Here is a 14,265-nt window from a genome sequence, read left to right as displayed (position 1 = left end):
AACATGGTGTGATTTGTGCTGGAATGCTGTGCGGGATGAGCAGGTGCGGCTAGACCCAGATGTTCAGTTACTGCTCTTCGCAGGGCCTGCAGGTCTCACAAACGGCATATCCCAAATCATCGTGTCTTGGTCCTCTCTTTCCCCCCGTGGGCAGGCAGGGGTAGGGAGAGGAGACCTCTTCCAGTGTATCCTGGGTTAATATGCGATACCAGTAGCCCAACTAATTTTCCAGCTAAAAACATAGGAGTCATCTTTGAATACTCTCTTACTTCTCACTTCTGCCTTCACCCTATGAATTCTGCTGCTGTCCCTCCCACTGCTGCCCTGGACCCACCCACCATTGGCTTGTCTGTCTTGTGGGACCGTGCAAACATCTAGGGAGTGATATTGAGCTAGAAGAACAGTAAAATAGGGTGGAGGCCGCTAAGAGCTTTTGCAGGGGAGTTCAGGCTGCTTTGGAATTTGTAGATAGGCATTCACAATGTCTGCTTAACCTTCTAGATAAAGTGGTGAAGAAAGGGAAGAAGGACAAGAAGACCAAAAAGACGGTGAGGAAATGAGGCTTGAGGATGAGAAATGACTGTGGCTGTTTGCAAGCAAAATATGGCCACGTGAAGGAGGTGGGGCCCGAGGGAGGAGGAAAGATCTTGTAGAGAGAGGAAGCAAGGCAAGGGGGGAATGGAGGGTCAGTGGGCCTGTGTGTGGCAGAGAAGGGCTTGGTTGGTCTCTGAGGCACGTTCACCTATATCTTAACTCCCTTTACAGTTCTTTGAAGAGCTGGCAGTAGAAGATAAACAAGCTGGAGAAGAAGAGAAAGTGCTCAAGGAGAAGGAGCAGCAGCAGCAGCAACAGCAGCAGGTACAAGTGTCAGAGGGCCCACCATCCTGGGAGGCATCTTGGGTCCACCAACCCATCTCCAGGCCACATTGGTTCATTCAGCTCATGGGGAACTCTCTGTGGGGCCAAGATTCAGCAGGAACATGGGCTTCATTCTTTCACTCTTTTTTTGCTTTCAGCAGCAAAAAAAGAAACGAGATACCCGAAAAGGCCGGCGGAAGAAGGATGTGGATGATGATGGAGAGGAGAAAGAGCTCATGGAGCGTCTTAAGAAGCTCTCAGTGCCAGCCAGTGATGAGGAGGATGAAGGTAAATGACCCGAGGGGAAATGGGTACCTGGTATCGCTGAGTCGTGAGGAGTGAAGTGCCTTGTTCCGTGGTCTCTGAGTTGGATTAGATTGAAAAGCCAGACATTGTAATGGTCTTTGCTACCTCATTGTCTCCCCTTGTCATTTCAGTACCTGCCCCGATAGCCCGAGGAGGGAAGAAGACCAAGGTAAGCCATTGGTGTAGTAAACAGTGACCCCAGGAGGACAGCCTTGACCATCCCATTGACTTCTTCGGCCCTTTCATTCTCTAGGGTGGTAATGTCTTTGCAGCCCTGATTCAGGATCAGAGTGAGGAAGAGGAGGAGGAAGAAAAGCACCCTCCTAAGCCTGCCAAGCCAGAGAAGAATCGGATCAATAAGGTGAGCATGGTGGCTCTGCTGGTCACTCCCACCCCATGTAGCACCTTGTGGCCATGGTGTGTAATCCTGGCTTGTTTGCCTGCTTTTAAACTAGCGCTTCCAGGTCTGTCTTGCTTACAGTGTCAAAATCAGCTTTTTAAAATACTGTTGTCATCCCTCTGAAATCTACAGTGATTCTGTTACTTTCAAACTCAAAATCTAAAACAAAGTCCTTCCAGTCTTTGCTCTTCCACTTGGACTCTCCACATTGTCTCTTGGGACTCTTCCACGTTTACCTTTCAGATCAGCCTGATCTCATCTTGGCATCCAGGTTGACTGTGTCTGTGTTGAAGCCTTTGTTCTGTATGCTGTGTCTTCCCTCTTCTCTAGAACGCCTTGTCCAAGCCCACGTCCATTACCTCTTCTCAAGATTCACCCTCTTGAGGAAGCCCTCCAGGGCTAGCTAGTACTGCCCCACCCACGTTGCTCACTGGGCCTGACTTCCAGCCCCTTTGCTTTGCTAATATTCTCTAATGATCTCCTCAGCATCTGGTCTCAAGCTGGAGGCAGAGGTTTTTAGGGTCTCGTTTTCTCCCTGGCCGCACTCAGTATGGTTAACGCCCAGTCCTAGACTCCCTAAAAATGCTTGTTAAGCAACAAAGGAGCAGATTAATTTGTGTGTCTGTCTCTCCTCCAGGCTGTATCTGAGGAACAACAGCCGGGGCTCAAGGGCAAAAAAGGAAAGGAAGAGAAGTCAAAGGGGAAGGCCAAGGTGAGAGAGAAGGGGCAGGAGGGGGTGCTGGGTCTCAGGAATTTGAGCATTTCATCAGACCTGCTATCTTTTCCCTTCAGCCTCAGAATAAATTTGCTGCTCTAGACAATGAAGAGGAGGATGAAGAAGAAGAAATAACAAAAGAAAAGGAACCACCCAAACAAGGGAAGGAGAAGGCCAAGAAGGCAGAGCAGGTGTGTATTTTGGTGTTGGGGGAAGGTGGGCTGAGGCACTGGGGCTCTGTGGCCTAATACAGGGGGACAGGGGGCAGGATCTGGAGGTGTTAGTATCCAGAGCAGGAGTTGGTAAACGTCTGTAAAGGGCCACATAGTAAATATTTTTGGCTCTGTGGTCTGCATACAATCTCTGACACTTACTCATCTTTTTCCTTTTTTTTTGACAACTTTTTGAAAATGTAAAAATCATTCCTAGCTCACGGTCCATATAAAAACAGATGTCAGGTCAGATTTAGCCCACAGGCCCGAGTTTGTAGCCCCTGACCCAGAGAGGAAAAGACCCTGGCGTTAGCCTCAGACAGTCTGGGTTCTGGCTCTGCCACTCACGGGCTGTGTGACCTTGAGTACATCTTTCCACCTCCTTGGGTCTCACTTGTCTCATCTGCATGACGTAAGTGAGTCTGGTGATCTCTAAGGTCCTCTGTATTTCTGATACTTTTCAGTTCTGTGATTCTGCGGGGTTTCTCATTGGCTGTACATTAGGGCTTCCAGACCTCTTCTTTGCATGTTAAGGTGTAGCCACAGAAATTCAATTTTGATGCGTGAGGAAAAGAACCTGTTCCATTTACATTGTATTGGTAGTTGTATTTATAGGTACAGATACATTGTTAATTTTCAGATATACTCACTCACACCCTCTGTCTTGTACCATTCCTGGTGGCAGAAATGGATAAAGGACTGCAGGAACACCCAGGGTAGGTATGAGTGAGAGATGATCCACCAAGATACCTCAGGACTGAGTGGAGAAGGAAAGAGCATGCTGCGGAACTGGGGGTAGATGACATGAAATCTGGGTTCTACAAGGGGTCCTTCATTTTCTTTACCATCCCCTGGTTCTCACAGGGTTCTGAGGAAGAAGGAGACGAGGAGGAGGAGGAAGGGGAGTCTAAGGCCGATGATCCCTATGCTCACCTTAGTAAAAAGGAGAAGAAAAAGCTGAAGAAACAGGTAAGACCTTATGTTGTTAGTGGTCAGAGGTAGGAGAATTTGATTTTTTTTTTTTTTAAATGCTTCAACTAGGGGACGTGAATTGGGGGACAAGAAGTAGAACTTTGGGTGCTACTTCAAGTAAAACAGTTGGAGTAAGGAAAGAATTGTCTTCTGTGAGCCTGTGTCCATGTCTGATGACATGGGGCTGTATCGTGGTGATGGGAAACTGGCAGACAGTGGCCTCGAATGTGATTTTTCCTTCCTTCTCAGATGGAGTATGAACGCCAGGTGGCTTCATTAAAAGCAGCCAATGCTGCTGAAAATGACTTCTCCGTGTCACAAGCAGAGGTGTCCTCCCGGCAAGCCATGTTAGAAAATGCATCTGACATCAAGGTAAGGTCTGAGGGGGCCTGCCCAACCAGTTCGCCTGGGGAAGTGCCAGTTCTCACATGTCCCTGACTGGCCATGGCAGCCAAGGGAGGTGGGGCATGAGTGGCTTGTCCACTGGGAAGAAAGCTTGGGGGTGTTTTCCACACCTTGACTTCTGGCAGCTTGAGCGAGAAGGTAGAAAAACCAGTAGAAGTAGAGGAGTCCACCTTTGGAGGGAAGGAGGGTGGGACGGGCTGGACTGGCTTCGTATTTGGGAGACTCCCATTAGAGGCAGTGAAGGCGGTGGCCTGCTAGGGGACCGGCATGGTGAGGGCAAGGCATTCTGCTGTAGGTGCTAGTTTGTCAGAGGCTTCTCTGGGGAGAAAGCTGCATCTGCTGGCTGAAAGGGAGAATTCTCATGTGCTCCTTCCTTCCCCCTGCCACTCTTTCCCTACTGACTGCAGCTGGAGAAGTTCAGCATCTCGGCCCACGGCAAGGAGTTATTTGTCAACGCAGACCTGTACATTGTAGCTGGCCGCCGCTACGGGCTGGTGGGACCCAATGGGTAAGGAGAGGAGGGGCAGGACGGAAAACAAGGGATTCCTGTGGTGGTCTGGTCCTAATAGCTCTCATTCCCCAGCAAGGGCAAGACCACTCTCCTCAAGCACATCGCCAACCGGGCCTTGAGCATCCCCCCGAACATCGATGTGTTGCTGTGTGAGCAGGGTGAGCCCAGTGGTGGAAGGGGGCTTGGTGGGGAGGTGAAACTGAGTGGCTTGAGGGGTGGGCAATTGGAATAGAAGAGCCAACCAAGAACAGAAGGAATTGTGGCTGTGGGGTTGGAAAGGTTATGGGGGGATACTGGGGACTGGGAAATGGATGCTAAAGAAAGAGGGGGAGTAAAGGAGGGGCTTGAGAAGATTTTACTTAGAACAAGTACAAAGAGCTGAGCAGGGTCAGGCAAACCAGAAATGGAGCTGAAGGGAAGAAGGAATAGGAGCCTTGGCCCTTGGGGCGATCTAACTGTTCTCCCCTTGCCCCCAGAGGTGGTAGCGGATGAGACACCAGCAGTGCAGGCCGTTCTTCGAGCTGACACCAAGCGATTGAAGCTGCTGGAAGAGGAGCGACGGCTTCAGGGACAGCTGGAGCAGGGCGATGACACAGCTGCCGAGAGGCTAGAGAAGGTAGAGGAGATGGCGCAAGGGACACAAACGAAGACTTGGGGGTTCCTGGGACCTTCAGACATGTGTCCTCTTCTCCCCCCTCCCAGGTGTATGAGGAATTGCGGGCTACCGGGGCGGCAGCTGCAGAGGCCAAAGCCCGGCGGATCCTGGCTGGTTTGGGTTTCGACCCTGAAATGCAGAATCGGCCCACACAGAAGTTTTCGGGGGGCTGGCGCATGCGTGTCTCCCTGGCCAGGTGGGCTACCCACCTCACTACTCTCCCTTCTAGCCTCAACCCATCCAGACTCTTTGCCTTCTTCCCATTTTTCCAAGGCCAGTAGGGAGGTTCAAGGCTATTTTCTTTTCCTTTACGGTGTTGTCAGACTCGAGGTCGTTTCTCCATTTTTCTCCCTGCCTGTGGTATATTACCCATGTCTCCTGCACAGGAGCTCTCTAAGGATAGATTGGGAAGGAGTGTTCATGGTCTTAGGCTCCAGCTACCAGAGGCTTCTCAGGGGTTCTCTGAGCAAGGATCTTCCTCCCGCTGACCCTACACTCTGCTGCCTCACCCTCTAGGGCGCTGTTCATGGAGCCCACGCTGCTGATGTTGGATGAACCCACCAACCACTTGGACCTCAATGCTGTCATCTGGCTCAATAAGTGAGTTGCCCTTGCTTACAGTCTTTGCATCATTGGTTCCTGTTCTGCCCTCATTTCTTCTAGCTGTTCTCCCCTCTGCCCTTGACAGCTCTCAGTCCAGCCCTCCCTCTTCTCCTACCTGCCCCTGTTGTCTGTGTGCTTCCCCTGACTTAACCCTAACTTGACCATTGTGACATTTCCACACTCTCCTCTAAAACCCAGCTACCTCCAGGGCTGGCGGAAGACGTTGCTCATCGTCTCCCACGACCAGGGCTTCCTGGATGACGTCTGCACTGATATCATCCATCTCGACGCCCAGCGGCTCCATTACTATAGGGGCAATTACAGTAAGTAGGAGTATTTGTGGGTAGAGGGAAGAGATGGGGCCTTGAGGCCTGGGAGAGAGGGCTCGTAGGGACATGGTGACAAGCTCAGTCTTTTCAGAATTCTGGACAGTGATGCCCACCTTGATCTTCCCTAATCCTGGTCGCCCCTCTCCTGGGGCGAGGGGCAACCATTGATGCCCATCCCCATCTCCTGCCCCAGTGACTTTCAAGAAGATGTACCAGCAGAAGCAGAAGGAACTGCTGAAGCAGTATGAGAAGCAGGAGAAGAAGCTAAAGGAGCTAAAGGCGGGTGGCAAGTCCACCAAGCAGGCAGTGAGCACCTCGGGGTCTTCCTTGGCTGGGGGGGCCCTTCTCTCAGGAGAATGGAGAAAGGGGGTGACTCTGGGACGCCGACCTACGTTTCCAGGACTGCTGTGAAGGGTGTGGGTTTCCCCCTTTCTCCTTCCTCTCCAGGAAAAGCAAACAAAGGAAGCCCTGACTCGAAAGCAGCAGAAATGCCGACGGAAAAACCAGGATGAGGAATCGCAGGAGGCCCCTGAGCTCCTGAAGCGCCCAAAGGAGTACACTGTGCGCTTCACTTTCCCCGACCCCCCGCCACTCAGCCCTCCTGTGCTGGGTCTGCACGGTGAGCACCTGGAGGCCTGAGCGGCCGGGGGCGGAAGTGTGTGCTGTGTGCCTCAAGTCCTCTCTGCCCAGCATGGGGTCTGTTCCTTGTCTCCAAGGCCAGCATTCAAGGGACATTCACAGGGACCTTCAGGGTGACTCTAGAAAGAAAAGAAACCTCTTCTTTTCTTGACTTTCAGGTGTGACGTTTGGCTATGAGGGGCAGAAACCACTCTTTAAGAATCTGGATTTTGGCATCGACATGGACTCAAGGAGTGAGTTGGGGCTGGGTGGCTCGGGAAGTGGAGCAGGAGCTCCAGGGAGAGTTTCTGGGCGCCTCTGACCACCAGCTCTCCTCCTTGCAGTCTGCATCGTGGGCCCCAATGGCGTGGGGAAGAGCACTCTGCTGCTGCTGCTGACAGGCAAGCTAACACCGGTGAGTCCTGGAGCCTGGGAGGGAGGACTGTGACGGGAGAGCATGGAAGTGTGAAAGCGCAGCTGTGCACCAGGGCCTGGAATCAGGGAGCCCCTTCTGCAGTGGACAGTTAAATCCGGAACTCGTCATAGGTGCTTAATTTCCCCAAGAGGAGCCATAGGGGAGAGCAGTTTACATCAGTTCAAGGAGAGCCAGGAGAATGGGGGTCGAGCTGAGGGCATCCCCCTATGTGTGTGTTTTGGTTATACAAGAAATAGACATCCATCATAGAAAGATTAGAAATTGCCTAAGCCAGAGAGAAATCTAGAGATAACCAGTATTAATTTTGGCAGATTACTTTCTTCTTTTTTCCTTTCCAAATGTGCATAGAATTTTTTTAACAAAAATGGGGTTATCCTATGAATTGTTTTATAGCCAACTTTTTCCAGATAATACACATCAAGCGTTTTTTCATGCCAGTAGTTAAATGTGGACATTTATTTATATGGATCTACCATAATTTATTTGATATCATTTAGATTATTTCTGATTTTTTTTAAAAAAGATTTTATTTTTCCTTTTTCTCCCCAAAGCCCCCCAGTACATAGTTGTGTATTTTAGTTGTGGGTCCTTCTAGTTGTGGCATGTGGGACGCCGCCTCAGCATGGCTTGATGAGCGGTGCCATGTCCACACCCAGGATTCGAACTGGCGAAACCCTGGGCCGCCGAAGCAGAGCGTGGGAACTTAACCACTTGGCCATGGGACGGCCCCTGTTTCTGATTTTTCACTAAAGGACAATACTATAGTAAATATTATACAGCTTTATGAATTTAGTTTTTCCTTAAGATAAATTCCCTGGAATGGCTTTTAGGACTTTTGCGATAGATCTCTGTATCACGCTTTAGAAAGGCTGTAGCCGCCTCAACTCCCTCCAGGAAAGTGTGGAGAGGACCGATTTCCTCACACCCACCGAGCAGAGCTTTAGAAAGGTGCTCTTAGATCCTCCCACGCACTGTCTTCTGAGCCCCATCTGCGCTGGACCCCTGGAACCAGGCGTGTGGGTGTCGCTGGCTGGGAAGGGGCTGCTCTTTGGTTGTGGTTCTGAGTCTGCACTTTCTGTCTCCCCTCCATGATGCTCCTCTCTTACTCCCCTTTTGCCCTGTGCTCTCCTGATTTCCTGTGTATGCCTTTGTCACATTAAGGAGACCATCCATGTTCCCTTTCCTGTGCTACCTTGTTCCAAGCCTGATCTGATATTTGTCTCCCGTTTAGAAAGTTGGGGTGCAGAAGCAGGTATGGAGCTGCAGGACTTTCCCCGTTTTTCTTATCTTACCCCTGCTCTTTCCTTGCAGACTCGTGGCGAAATGAGAAAGAACCACCGGCTGGTAAGTTGGCTTTGGGAACTGGGGAATAAGAGTGCTGGAGGAAGTAGGACTTTCACTGACCACCTCCCTCTCTTCTCTGGCAGAAAATTGGCTTCTTTAACCAGCAGTATGCAGAGCAGCTGCGCATGGAAGAGACGCCCACTGAGTACCTGCAGCGGGGCTTCAACCTGCCCTACCAGGATGCCCGGAAGTGCCTGGGCCGCTTCGGCCTGGAGAGTCACGCCCACACCATCCAGATCTGCAAACTCTCTGGTACCACTGGCGGGGGCTGGGGAAGGTGTCCTCCTGCTTAATACTCATACCTCCAGACTGTACCTAGAGGCAGAAAGGAAGAGGAACCAGGACTTGGGGGACCTCAGCACACACACAGATGCACATTCAGGGTTTACCTTCAGAAATGGAAGGTAGTAAAGTGTGATGGACTTCCTTTTCCTTTGCTCCAGGTGGGCAAAAAGCCCGAGTTGTGTTTGCAGAGCTGGCCTGTCGGGAGCCTGATGTCCTCATCTTGGTGAGTGAGCTGGACTGTGGGAGAGGGATAAGAGTGACAGTGATGACAGGTAGCCGTAACGCTCAGTCGTGGAATGTCTGTCCATAGGACGAGCCCACCAATAACTTGGACATCGAGTCTATTGATGCTCTGGGGGAGGCCATCAACGAATACAAGGGTGGTAAGGCAGTGTGCCCTCCTCCTTTCCTTGGGGACCGTAGTGTCCTTCGGCTAGGGCTCCCTTCTTCCAGGTCTGATTCCTCATTTCCTCCCTTCTCCTTGCCCTCCCATCTCTCCATGTTTCTTCAAAGCTGTGATCGTTGTCAGCCACGATGCCCGACTCATCACAGAAACCAACTGCCAGCTGTGGGTGGTGGAAGAGCAGAGTGTCAGCCAGATCGATGGGGACTTTGAGGACTACAAGCGAGAGGTGTTGGAGGCGCTGGGTGAAGTCATGGTCAGCCGACCGCGAGAGTGAGCTTTCCTTCCTGGAAGTCTCCCGAAAGATCAGCTTGCGTGGCCTGGAAGTCTCCTATTGTCACCCTCTCTTCACTCGGAAGCCTGCCTTTGGTCTGCAGCTGACCCAGCAACTACTCAGGCACACAGAGGCGGAGTGTGGTCTTGATGTGACCAGAATACCACTTTGCTTCCTTTTCTCTGAAAGACTTGTCTGTTCCGCTTTTCTAGAGATAACTGAGCTGGCCTTATCCTTGACTTCCCTCTCTACAAACAGAGCTGACCTTCATTAGTGTGGGGTTCCATCCAGCCAAGTTAACGTGGCCAGTTGTCTCGAGACTCATCACTCAAAGCCTGCCGCTGGGCCGCCCTCCAGCTTCAGGCCCAGCTGGTCTTTGAGTGGTGCTCTTCTTCTCTGGTGGATTCAACGCTGACTTACTGAGACAAACAGCTGTCGCAGCTCAGAGCTGGAGGAGAGTTCTGAGCCCAGCCTGGGATTTGGTGCCTGCAGCCTCTTGTCTGGTTGGGGACTTGGGGGCAGGAAAGGAATGCTGCTCAACTTGAATCTCCCTTTACAAGGGGGAGAAATAAAGGAAAGGAGTTGCTGCCACCCTGTCACTGTTTGGAGATTCATGGGAGCTGGAACGGTTCTCAGTCTTGATTGGCTTTATTCAGCGTTCTCTCAGCAGTTAGTATCCTCTCCTCCCCTCTAATGCAGACGGACCTAACTTGCAGTCTTCCTAACGTGCAGTAAGACTGCACTTAGACGGCTCTTTGAGGAGCCTCCCTCCCCTCCCCCAACCCTTCAGGCGAGGAGAAGGGAAAGTGATTGATCTCTTCTAGCGCTGTCCAGGCTCTCCCTGTGGTCAGAGGCCACAGGGCTGATCCTCTCAACAGTTACTAAGTCACCTAACACGCACACTCCTGTGGGGTACACAAGAAGGGAAAAGTCGAGGTCTGCCTCCATGAATAGTCTACTTAGAGAAGACTTAGAAAATAAGACAGGAGCACACAAGGTGATGCGACTGCCAGGTGTGTGGTACTTTGGATTGTAAATTGCCACATGTTCATAGAAGGGAGAGATTATCCATGACTTGATTATTTGGCAGGATCACTTGAAGGTGGACCTTGAAAAGTAAGGATTTGAATAATGAGGGAATCGAGAGTCATTTTTGGAACCTAGGAAAAGGGCAGATCTAAAGCTTGAAAGGAAGAAAAACTATTTGGGTGTTAATGAGAGCACATGGCTGGTGTGGCCACTTTTCTTATTAGAGTTTGATTGGAAAGTAAAATAACAAGTGGCAAGTGGTTGGTGGTGATTTTAGGAAGTGATGAGCAAGGTGGACTATAGAAACTTAGGGGTGGACCCCGTAAGTTTTGTCGTGGGCATGAGGTGATAAATCCTGAACTAGGGTGTGAGAGGGACAGAAAGGAAAGGACAGATGGGAAGAGCTAGGTGTGGCAGTTTGAGAGAGAGAAAAGAAGGATCAGATGTATCCAGTCCCAGGGTGAAAATGAAGAGCTGTTCAGTTGAGACTGACTGAGTTTGGACAACCGCTCTTGGAAAAACATTTCCTGGAAAAATACTAAGAATAAATAATACTGGACCTCAAGTACAAGGTCTGTAGTGGAAGTGAAGGTCGGTGTGGAGAGAGGTGCGGAGGAGCTCTTAGGAAGGAACACCCCCTTAATGAAATTTGAGGGGAAAAAATGAGGGTCTTGTTTCCAGTTCCTGAGTAAGACATTAGATGTAATTTCCCCAGTTCCATGAAGCAGATCTACCAGAATAGGGGGAGCCAAGCTGCAAGTTCACTTACTAATGGTGTAACCTGGGACAAGCTGCTTAGCCCCCTGGTACCCGTTTCCTCATTTGTAAACGGTGAGAGAAAGGACCTACCTCACAAGGTTGTTAAGGAGTTAGATAGCAAATTATTCATAAAGTGCTTTAAATTCTTTTGTTACATGTATCTCCTATTATACTCTACACTTAATTTTCACTTCACTAGTCTAGATGAGATAGTACATAAAATATATGGGAATGTTATTTATAAAATGAATACCAAAATGTTGTATTTCGAGTTTTTAATCACTAATTTCATTACAGATACTTCAGATGCTCCAAAATAACATCCGTCCACGGGCACAAATTTCATTTCTTCCTTCAATATACATACTATGTAATGGAATTATTAACAACACACATAAATATGGGCAAAAGGATGCCCCTCCTCTAAAAAAAAGCAGCATAGAAATGGAGTGCGAAAGGAAAAGAAAGAACACATGTACATGGTACAATATATGGAGAACCCAAAGCCTGGGAAATGAAATTTCATTAACAGAATTATCTTTATTCATAAGCAACTTTTATTACTTACAAATCATGCACTAATGCACATAATGGGCACCGTAGAAATGTTTTTAAGAAGTAGCGATTCTTCTCCACACTTCTTAATGAAGAAACTTAAGACTCAGAGGACAGTAACTTGCCCACAGTCATGCAGCCTGTAGAGGGGTGTTCCTGGGATAATGGCCCTTGTTTATCTGACTCCAGTTTCCTGGGCATTCTCCCTAATGTGTAGAATGTGGATAAGATACCCAAAAGATGAGTCGTAGAGGGGCATGATAGGACTGTTGTAGGAACACAAAAGACACGTTAGGGAAGACGCAGCGCTACAATGGAAAGAATGGAAACTGGGAAAGGGCCATGTGGCTACACTGGACTCAAAGGAGGCCTGGGGATATGAGAAGTTATTCTTGTGTGGCCAATGCTGAATGCAACAACCAGGATACTTGAACTGACTGTTTCAGGGCAGTGGCTCTCAAAGTGTCCTAGAACAGCAGCATGAGCATCACCTGGGAGTCCATTAGAAGTGCAAAGAGGAACTGAGTGGTGCCTTTGGAGGGGGTCACCTTTAGATTGAGGGATTAGGGAAGACCTTGCAGGAAGTAACGAAGTTAAAGCCTGAAGGTGAAGAAACCAACCAGATAAGTAGGAAAGAAGAGCCTTCAGGAAAGGGACCAGAAGGTGCAAAAGCCCAGAAGCTGGAAAGCGACGTGGTCAAGGAACATGGCTTGAGCTTAAAGCTTGAGCAGGGGGCAGAACGCACAGGGCCTTGCAAGCCTTGATGGGGACTTGGGATATGATTCTAGGAGCAACGAGAGGCCATTGGTAGTATTTGTGCGGGAGCTGCTGGGTGAAGAATGGTGGGTCAAGGGGAGTCAGGAGATGCCAGGAGAAGAGTTGGATGTTTCTATGGAAATGAGATAACCCTTCTTCCTCTAAGAAATGAAGGAAGATAGTGTCAACTCGGCTGTTTGCAGGTGAAGAGAAGGGGAAATGGTCGTCGCATTGGAGGGGGCTCACTTGCTCAGGAGTTTTGGTGCCAGGGGGTTGAGGAAGTTTGCCAAGCAGCAGTAAATGTTGAAGCAGTGCTAATAGTTTGTACTGGGCCAAGAGGATAGGATTTCGTGATTTTTCAAAATTACATTTACTGCCTGGGAGCAGGAAGGGGAGAAATAGAATAATGATTCAGAATTGGAGCTTGAAGTGGTGTGCCTGGGGAAGGGTTGACAGAGAACGCCTAAAGTTGAAAGGTTATCTTGGGGGGGAAATGGAAGCAAAAAGGAAGAACAGACCAGCTGGAAACGGGGGAGAGAAGTGCCTGCAGGGCTTGGTGAAGAAACAGACCTGGGTCACCAGGCCTCCTGAAATGGAGGCCATGCTCAGCCTTTCCCTCCCTGCTAAAAAAGGGAAAATCTTCTCTTTAAGTAACAGGTTACTTTAAATTTTCATGGCGAATTTGAAAGAAAAATGGTTGAACTAATTTTTGAATTAAAATAGAAAAAACTTTCAACTCTCTTTAAGGGTTCTTGTGGCCTCTTGCAGGAGACAGAGGGAAGAAGGTGAGAAGCAGGCAGCAGATGGAAGCAGAAGGAAAGAAACGCGAGTTAAAGAATGACCCGCTAGGTTGTGACGTTGGTTTGTTTTTTCACTTGAGCTGTGTACTTCATTGGTATTTCACCTTTTAGCTTGGCCCTTAGATTACCATCCTCTTCTCAGGTCGTCTCCCAAGTGCACAGAGCAACAACAGGCTGACTGACTGAACTCTCCCATCCCGAGACTGCGCAGGAGGAGGAGAAAATTAACCCATCCGCCTTACTAAATGTAAATAGCGCCTGTGAAACTTGGGGAGTTGTTGCCCTCATGTGGCCGATCCTGGAAATAACAGCCAAGATACTTGTGTTCCAGGGCAGTCTTTTCAGTGTTTTCCAGATCAGCATCAGCAACACCTGAGAAGTTAGAAATGCAAAATCTCGGAATCCAGACCTACTGAATCAGTTTTGCTGGACCCCACCCCAAGCCCATCTTTTAACAAGCCCTTCAGATGATTCTGATGAACACTAAAAGGTTGAAAAACACTCTTTTCAAAGCAGCTCATGCTCCAGTATCCCCATCATCCCCCAAAATGTAATATATTGCTAATTTCTAGTTTCAAGAATAGCAGCACTTCCTAGCGTTAATCCTACCCCTCCATGTTCTGGTCTCCAAAACCTCCTGTCTCCCCAGGAATCTTATTCCATCAAGCAGCCCCTCAATTTATTAATACCTGTGCTTAAGAACCCAACCTCTTCTTGCAGCAGGGCCGTTTCCCTCTACTCTGCAGAGCCGCCTTTTTGGGGAGAGCAGTCTGTTTCCCATTTCTTGCTTCTCACTTTCTCCACTGTAACTGCTCTAAGAAGGACCCACGTGTTTTTCTCTCCTTCCCCAGAAACTGCTCTCGGATTTTTCCTTCCTCAGCCAGTCTCCCTGCTCCTCTCTTCCACCCACCCTCACTTAAATTCCTTTCCCTGAGCAACTCCGCAGGTAGGATGGTAGGTTCATCTAGAACTGATGCGCCCACACCGCCTGCAGCTCCAGCAATCTGTGAAGAGCTCTGCATTCCTCAAGGTCCCACTGC

At 49.4% G+C, this 14,265-nt stretch overlaps 1 protein-coding gene across 4 annotated transcripts in view; it reads left to right on the top strand.

Moving 5' to 3' along the window:
- ABCF1 (ATP binding cassette subfamily F member 1) overlaps nt 1-9,917 on the top strand; it is a 13,500-nt gene extending 3,583 nt beyond the window's left edge. The window contains exons 2-25 of one of the 4 annotated variants that reach the window (XM_046640471.1): nt 502-548; nt 766-858; nt 1,017-1,146; nt 1,296-1,333; nt 1,418-1,525; nt 2,202-2,276; nt 2,357-2,470; nt 3,356-3,460; nt 3,713-3,835; nt 4,276-4,376; nt 4,452-4,537; nt 4,856-4,995; nt 5,082-5,230; nt 5,551-5,634; nt 5,836-5,960; nt 6,160-6,272; nt 6,414-6,585; nt 6,764-6,838; nt 6,929-6,999; nt 8,332-8,364; nt 8,448-8,616; nt 8,808-8,872; nt 8,960-9,032; nt 9,163-9,917. In XM_046640471.1, coding sequence (XP_046496427.1) covers nt 502-548; nt 766-858; nt 1,017-1,146; nt 1,296-1,333; nt 1,418-1,525; nt 2,202-2,276; nt 2,357-2,470; nt 3,356-3,460; nt 3,713-3,835; nt 4,276-4,376; nt 4,452-4,537; nt 4,856-4,995; nt 5,082-5,230; nt 5,551-5,634; nt 5,836-5,960; nt 6,160-6,272; nt 6,414-6,585; nt 6,764-6,838; nt 6,929-6,999; nt 8,332-8,364; nt 8,448-8,616; nt 8,808-8,872; nt 8,960-9,032; nt 9,163-9,329 — 2,456 coding nt within the window. In that variant the 3' untranslated portion in view covers nt 9,330-9,917. Of the gene's footprint in view, nt 1-501; nt 621-765; nt 859-1,016; nt 1,147-1,295; nt 1,334-1,417; nt 1,526-2,201; nt 2,277-2,356; nt 2,471-3,355; nt 3,461-3,712; nt 3,836-4,275; nt 4,377-4,451; nt 4,538-4,855; nt 4,996-5,081; nt 5,231-5,550; nt 5,635-5,835; nt 5,961-6,159; nt 6,273-6,413; nt 6,586-6,763; nt 6,839-6,928; nt 7,000-8,331; nt 8,365-8,447; nt 8,617-8,807; nt 8,873-8,959; nt 9,033-9,162 lie in introns of those variants that run through there. The other 3 variants (XM_046640472.1, XM_046640474.1, XM_046640473.1) reach the window with 3 other exon arrangements.
- The last annotated feature ends 4,348 nt before the right edge of the window (nt 9,918-14,265 follow it).

The sequence above is a fragment of the Equus quagga genome, chromosome 15 (assembly GCF_021613505.1).
Source record: "Equus quagga isolate Etosha38 chromosome 15, UCLA_HA_Equagga_1.0, whole genome shotgun sequence".
Lineage (NCBI taxonomy): Eukaryota > Metazoa > Chordata > Mammalia > Perissodactyla > Equidae > Equus > Equus quagga.
Note: the sequence above shows the minus strand (reverse complement) of the source record. Positions and strands in the feature narration are given on the sequence as shown.